The 7,992-nt window shown below is 37.2% G+C and overlaps 1 protein-coding gene across 1 annotated transcript in view; it reads left to right on the forward strand.

Annotated features, from left to right (window-relative positions):
* The window catches only part of PAFAH1B1 (platelet-activating factor acetylhydrolase 1b, regulatory subunit 1 (45kDa)), a 39,267-nt gene extending 35,893 nt beyond the window's left edge, over positions 1-3,374 (forward strand). The window contains exons 9-11 of the mRNA XM_006891100.1: positions 55-93; positions 894-1,050; positions 3,301-3,374. Coding sequence (XP_006891162.1) covers positions 55-93; positions 894-1,050; positions 3,301-3,374 — 270 coding nt within the window. The remainder of the gene's footprint in view (positions 1-54; positions 94-893; positions 1,051-3,300) is intronic.
* Positions 3,375-7,992: the final 4,618 nt, after the last annotated feature.

Below are 7,992 nucleotides of genomic sequence, written 5' to 3' on the forward strand. Positions count from 1 at the left end.
AGTGGCAAGCCTGGACCATTCTTGCTGTCTGGATCTAGAGACAAGACTATTAAGATGTGGGATGTCAGTACTGGCATGTGCCTTATGACCCTTGTAAGTGCAGTCTTACTGATTTTTTTGCGTCTTTACTGTATTTAAAGATAATTTCCTTAAATTTAGTTATTTTAATTTTATAATAGGAAGTTTGGAAAAGAAAGAATTTTTTAAAAATGATTTTTTTTTTTCAGATTATCCTGTCACACTTTTTTCTTTTTCTAGACGAAAGCTAGCCAGTAAAGCTTTTTATGACATGTTCTATATCTGCCTTACCCAGTATGGTAGCTAGGAAGACCTAAGGAACAGAAATCTTAATTACGGTTCTCACAGTGTTAGATACTACGCTTTTACACTAATTGCCATATTTTGATGATCAGAGTTATTAATTAAACCACTGAACATATCCTTATGTCTTGGGATAAATTTAAAAAAATGTAACTGCTAAGGCATGGGATATAGCTAGATGGGGAAGGGAATAGACATGCGTTAGAACTTTTCTTTTAACCTTTTGTTCAGTGAGAAATGTGTGCCTACTGGGAATATATAGGAACAGTACAGTGAATACCTGTACATTAATCAAAGAGTCATAGTTAACACTTTCTCTGTGCACGTGCCCAAGTTTGTAGGCGTACATTCATGTATGATGTATGTGTACATGACACTGAACCATTTGAGAGTGTATTACATCACCATGACAGCACTTTATGCCACATATTTTAGCATGAACTTTCTAAGAATAAGCATATTCTTTGATGAAACCACAATAAAATTACACATTCACTAAATCTTAACATTTTTATGTAGTTTATATTCAGATTTTCTCTAGTTGTTCCAGTCAGGTCCTTTTTGTTTTTAAGGTGGGTCATGATAACTGGGTACGTGGAGTTCTGTTCCATTCTGGGGGAAAGTTTATTTTGAGTTGTGCTGATGACAAGACCCTACGTGTATGGGATTACAAGAACAAGCGATGCATGAAGACCCTCAATGCGCACGAACACTTTGTTACCTCCTTGGGTATGTACACATTATGAGGTTTCTGAGCAATTGGTTATGACATGCCAAACAAAGTTTTATGTAACTGCATGGACTTTTCTAGGTAAGAAATAATCATATGTTTTAGAAAAATGCAGATTTAAACTCTTTGGATTCTTCCCATAAATTTGGAATTTTTCTTCCCGTATTAACTCTCCATTATCAGCCTGAAATAAAAAATTACATTCCCCCTTTTCAGCATTGGTTTCAGAAACTAGAATCATGAAAACGAAACTTAACTGACCACTGTATTTGGTTTTAGAGTTTTGGGTTTTGGTGGTAATTTAAAAAAAAATCTGAAAGCACTCATTCCTCCCTTTTCCCAGTGACAGGTAATAATACTCTCACATACTAGGAACTCAAGGAATTGTATTTTAATAAATATCTTCAGCATCTGTCCTTGAAGAGTTTAAGGTAGTTAATACAGTAAAATATAATGCACTAGAGTATGTGTTAGGGTGCTCTGGTGGTATAGTGTATAGCCAGTTTTGCTGCTAACCCAAAGGGCACACACGTCCCTATAGTCTGAATCTATTAGCAGCTGTGAGGGAGAAAGATGAACAGTCTTTCCTCATTACAACTTACAGTCCCAGAAACCTGTGGAGGGTCACTCAGAGTCAAAGCCAGCTCAACCACAGTGATTTTAATGGGTTTTCAAGTAATTTTCCCCCTAAGCCTTGAAATATATGTTTCAAGGAGATGAGATATCAAAAAATATTTTTGTGTTCTAACACATCCCTTGAAGTGCTCTGGTGACGTAGTCCCTAGTGTGTTGCACTGCCAACCACAAAGCCTTGTGTCTTGGTGTTTTGAGTTAACCAGCAGGAAAAAGATAGGCAGTCTTCTCCCATTAAGATTTACAGCCTAGTGTGAAGTCAAGGCCTGAGTCATGGCTCTTGGCAGCCATTTTTCCTTTTTTTTAAAAAAAAATAATTGATGGTTTTACAGCTTAGGGTAAGTTGAGTGAGGGGAAAGATGTACTGTAAGGGGTTAATGAGACATTAGAACTGATCAGCTGTATTGAGCAGTGTTAATTAACATTATAAAACACAATGGGTGGTTGTATGAAAAAACAGTATTCTAAATTTTCAGTCAAAAAAAATAATTTTTTAAGAAGTTAAGGCCTGATCCTTTTCTATTTCATGAGCATGATGATTGGGTGTTCATGCATTTGTATGATATATGCCAACCGTAAGCCTTGTTATGACCTGGACATATTATCTGTCCAACTTGTTAAAAAAAAAAAGTTAAGGCTTTAGAAATTCATTAAGAGAATTACTATGGGTGGGCATTGAGTTGACCATAATTTTTGATAAATCCCCTAGACCAGTGCTGTTTAAATTATTACACATACATATTATTACACCTTGAAGATCTTACTAAAATGCAGATTTTTAAATTCCATAGGTTTGGGGTAGGACTGGAGAGTCCTTATTCCTAATAAATACCCCAAGTAATTCCATACCCATTGGGCCAGGTTCCACAGTTGAACTAGCAAAGCCTTAGATCCATGGACAACATTTTTATTATTCTTAGAATATTTTGAATCACTTGTTTCTTAAATAGTGGTGAGCAGTAAACAGTGATGGTGCTTGTTGACTGTCTTTTGTGTACTGTATCAAGTAATAAGTTTTTTAAAAACAGACTAGAACATGATGAAGTATCCCTGATGGTGCAGTAGTTAAGTGCTTGATTGCAGACTGTAAATAGAGATTGGAACCCATCTTTCTCTCTAAACTCTAGGAGAAAATACTGGTTATGTGCTCTGAGAAAGTTTACAGCCTAGGAAGCGCTCCTGGCCATTGCACCTGCCCTGTACGGTCACTTGGAATAAGAATTGACACAGCTAAGGATGGAGATAAGCCTCAGTAAGATCAGGCTAATACCTCTCAAGATTGTTACATGACTTAAAATGTGATTGCAGCGCTTTTAATACTAAACCTGGAGCATAGTGTTCCGTAAGAAGATTCATTGAGTTTATCCTGAGATCTGAGTGTTTACTCAGCTGGAATGAGGTTTAGCATATGCAGTCAGGAGTCAAGTAGGATTTAGTTACTGAATCTCAACTTCCCTAACTCAGTTGGTAAGCTTAACGATACCTTCTGGGTAGGGAGGTGTAGGTATGTAAAAAGTGGATCTCCTGGCTTTGAACTTGCCTATTTTTGTGACTCATTCAAAACTGTTATCTAACTCAAATGTGATTTTAAAATGAACCTTTCCTTTTTCTTCCAGATTTCCATAAGACGGCACCATATGTGGTTACTGGCAGTGTAGATCAAACAGTAAAGGTGTGGGAGTGCCGTTGATTGATTCTCATTTGGCCCCTCCCTTTTTCCTCTGGATGCACTCTGATGATACCATGGTTACCCCATTGAGCTCTGTTTAAATAAATATTGTCCTTTCATGTAAATTATTCTGGATGTAGATTGAGCTTATTAAATGTTACACACAAAGTATTCATGCATGGTGAATCCAAATTGTATACTGTAAATTTACATACGTTGTCTAGAAGTACCATAGGGTTTAAAAACCTGGGCTGGCATTGGTCACACCAGGCCTAAGAAGGCTGAAGTTGAATAAATTGAACTAGGGCACTAAACTGAATAGTTGACAGTGTCATTTTATGTTGGTTTATTAATTCCTCTTTTTCTTTCTGCTGTCTGTTGGTGCCTGATTTGATGGCCTCTTTTGGGGGAAAGTGGTGGTGGTTAGAGCTTTTTCTGAAATGTGTATCTATGTAACATCACTTAAGTGTGCTTAATAACTCTTCTTTAAGGATGTTAGATAATAAGCCTACAATTCAAAATCTTCTAAACCATCTATGTAATTAATGGGGATTACACATTGGAATTTTTGTAATGACTCATTTGCCAAATCAATAGGATAAGTTTTGGCAGCCTAGTGAGCAAAGGCTAATCGTAAAATGTCTGTAAATCTCAAATAAGAAAAATTTCAGCATCTAATATCAAGTCATTTGTCGCATTTGGGTCATAATGCTTTGTAAACAGATTTAAAACAACAACAAAAACAAACACTGTAATACTCTTAAGCTTTTCTTTTCCACACTAGACATACTTATAGTTTTCTCCACAGTTAGACTGTATAGTGATACGACTTCCAAGTAGAACTTAAATCTTCCCATTGTGTGTGTCATGGTACAAATCACTATTTGTTCTTGATATTTTTTAGGGATGTGCAATGTGCATTATGTGATGACAGAAAAATATTGGAAAGGTTATATTGGCCCATTTTTAGGGAGTGGAGGAAGTTGGTTTTCAACATGAATCTGTTATCAGTTTGAACTATGTCTAAATTACAAGGCTAAAAATTTAGTTTCCTAGAACATGCATAAAAATGTACTGTTTTCACTTTTCTTTTATAAGTAATGTTTGTGAATATATGGGCCTATCTGTAAGTGAATGGGTCTGTATATGTCTATCATACACATACCATTTTCCTATACTTGAGTCCTGGGGTTTTTTAAAGAAGTGCTAAATCATAGAATTACAAATTCATTTGATCCTGATGTTTCAGAAAAAGTGATGAGAATTTTCTCTGTTGGGGGAAAATCTCTAGTTCCTTTTCCCACCTAATTGGGCCATTTAGCATTTTACACATCCCTGGTGTATTGTATATTTTGATCCAAAGTTACTACAAGTAGATGAAGAAAATTTTTATCCATGAATTTTGGAACAATATTCTATTGCAGGTTATTAATAAAAAAACTCATCCATTGCTTAGTTAACCAACAGAGTGGTTTTTAAAAACTGGTTTTTCTTCCAAAAGGTCTTTTGAGAAGTTAACAAAACAATGAAATAACACAGTTTAACAAAGATAAATTTATTCTGAACTACATTTTATTTCTGTAATATGTGATTTTTTAAAATGTCCCATTTAGTGTTTTCATGGAAATCCAGTTCCTGAAAAAGACAAAGGGCGAGAGTTAATGTCCTGTAGAAATGGCCTCAGAGTAAAGGCCATACGTTTACTAGAAGCAGCTTAATGTCCAGCTTATGTTTGTTTTTTGGGAAAAAAAAAAATTCATGAGCAACTTCTCTGGAAGAAAGTGTTTTGAAAACTAATGGCTATATTTAAGGATAATACATTATAATTTAAGCTAACTCCTTAAATACAGTAGAATAACCTCCAGGACAATGTTGCCTCACGGCCCTGCTTACATTGAGGAGTCTGCCCTGCCCCTTAGCTGTCTGACTGGATTTTCTACAAAAGCTATGGAAAATATCTTTGTTCTTGTTTGCTGCTATTTCCTGTCCTATTTTGAGAAATCCTAATACATAGAAATGGTGCATCTTAACATTTATTTGTACATGTATAAATGTCTTGTATTTTAATTCATTTTTAGCATGTAGCAACATGAATTGTTCAAGGGTAAGCCACAACATCTAGAAATCATTCATAGAGATGAACAATAAAGGAAAATAATGGTACCAATTTTGGAGGAAACAAAGCTGCTTGTCTGCTGAGTTTCTTCCCTGCAGCCTACAGTGACTTTTGTTGACAAAGGAGGAAAAACAAAATTATTCTGTAAGCAAAGTTATCCTTACTTGCGAGATTGCCACAGCCTGCTGCTTAGTTGTTACCAGACATCCTCCATTTCAGAAGCAGCGAACATTGAATCTCAGGGATGGTCCTCAACTGGATCCTAATGTAACGAGCCCTGTTTGAATAATGAAGGAGGGTGGGGGAGAGCGATCCATCCACAATCCGGAATCAGATTTGCAAAGGTTTCCTGAACTGTTGTTTGACACTGCCCTGTTGATGCCCTTTCTTCCTGTTCTCTCCATTTTCTCTGTCTGCTGTCTAACCCTGTGCCTTGCCTGGGATAAGTACAATGATGAGGTTACTGGTTTGGATTGTAGAGGAACTATTAATTGGTTTAGAGGTTCACTGCTGCTTTGTCACCTTCTTAATCAAATTGGCCATCTATTTAAGAAATAAAATAGAACTGCATCCTCAGATGATTTTTTACTTGTGTGCGTGTGTGTATGAAGACCTGAACAGACATTCCAGTGCCACCCTGATTTCTCGTGCCCAAGAAGTCCTAGCTGCACTCTTAAAAGTGTAAGCCACGTAAGCTATGGTGAGACATCACATGGAGAATAGTTGCTGTTTTACATGGCATCTTGCACTTTAGGAGACTAAGACCGTCCTGTTGTGTCTACATGTGGTGTGACCAATGGTGTGCCCAGAGCACTACTATAAAAATCACTAGTGTTAGCAAGTCGTCCCGGCTGTGAAGCGCTCGCGCGCTTGCTTGCTGTAGTCTTTGAGAAGCTTTGGCTCTAGATTCACCGCGCCGTCTCCTCGTCAGTGCCCTGCTCTCCTGTCGCCTCTTTCTGTTTCTATGTGAAATTCCAGGTAATATCACTCACTAAACAGGTTTTTGGTTGTTATTTTGTTTTTTTTTTAACTTATTGAGAAAAAAGAAAAAAAAACCTATTTAAAAGTAAAGGATATTGTTTTGTTGACAGTGGTGGCTTGATAATCCTTAAGCAACTGAATTTTTTTAAAAAAAAATGTTGACAGAAAAGGCACTTATTAAAATGGTTACATTTTTCTGTCCAGCCGTATGTGAGTCCAATGTGTTAATTAACCTAGATGATGCAAAGAAGAATCTGGTAGAGAAGTGATATGTACAAGATTGATGGAAAAGGTTTTGGTTTTTATTTCCAGCAGGGTAGGGGGGAGGGCAGGATGGATTTACAAGTCACAACTGGACTGAACTGGCCTTTTTATCTTTCCACTTTATCATGTAAGTAGCTGCTTTCTTGTCCTGCCTATCCTTCGGGCATACCTAAAGCTCATTCTGAAGATGTTAGAAACAAACACAAAGTCTTCGGGCTAGAAGTTGATCCTGACACTGACATGAAGGCCAGCATTGATTTCATATGAACATTGGAGAAGTGGTATCGGAGAAAACAGTTCCCCAGATTGTAAGAGTTAAGATATTGACACAATTTTAAATCAGTAAAGGAATGTATATAATATTGCTCTTGTGTTTTACAGTAAGATTTGTTGCTCTCAGACTGTGTAAAACAAAATTTATTCATGTTTTCTGCATATTAAAAAATCTTATTGTACCAATTGGTAAACAATTAAATGCCTATAAAACTAGATGCTTTTTGTTCTCTTTCTGCATGGAATTAAAACTGTTTTAGATTCAAGTATGATTAGGGAAGGGTATTCACATGTCAGGGGAAGAGTAAGAGGCCAGACGGCAGTCAAAGCCCTGAGGGGCCCCAGGAGTGCCCTTGCTGTCTCCCACAGGCTCCTTGTCTCGAGGAAGAGCCGGCAGTAGGGCTGGTAACTGCTTCCAGTGGTGGTTTGACAAACAGCAAGTAAAGACTTCCCCAAGTCCTCTTGCACACAAACCCCTGCCCTTTTATTCCATAGCTGAGGCCATTGAAACCAAGAATAAGCCACGACAGATGACAGTCCCTACCCCTTTGTTTTATGAGTCTTTCATAATGCCCTGTCTTGGGTTCATGAAGTCCCTTAATAGTTTTCCATTTTGGCTGAAATGTACCAGTGGATTTTACTTGGTGTGGCAGACATGCTCCACATTAGTACTGCCCAGTGTCCACCTGAGTGTCCATCTGAGGAGAGTCTATTTTCACAGATTCTCAGTGATTGAGGCTCAGATTTGAGAACCACTGAAGTAAATGAAACTACCAGTGAAGAACTGGTAACAACTGGCTGTGGTTTAAATTCAGTTCTAACTTCAATGCGTTTACTGCTTTATATTCTGTCATCCTTATTTGAACACCTGTTGGATGCCAACACGGTGTCCTACACACACTTTTATTCTTAAGTGTTGTGGGAGTTAGGGTCATGTGCCAAACACCATATTTTGAACCTAAATATGTTCTTAACCTGATTCTGCTTACATAACTCTGTTAGCAA

The sequence above is a fragment of the Elephantulus edwardii genome, unplaced genomic scaffold (assembly GCF_000299155.1).
Source record: "Elephantulus edwardii isolate Elephantulus edwardi_28Jun2011 unplaced genomic scaffold, EleEdw1.0 scaffold00094, whole genome shotgun sequence".
Classification (NCBI taxonomy): Eukaryota; Metazoa; Chordata; class Mammalia; order Macroscelidea; family Macroscelididae; genus Elephantulus; species Elephantulus edwardii.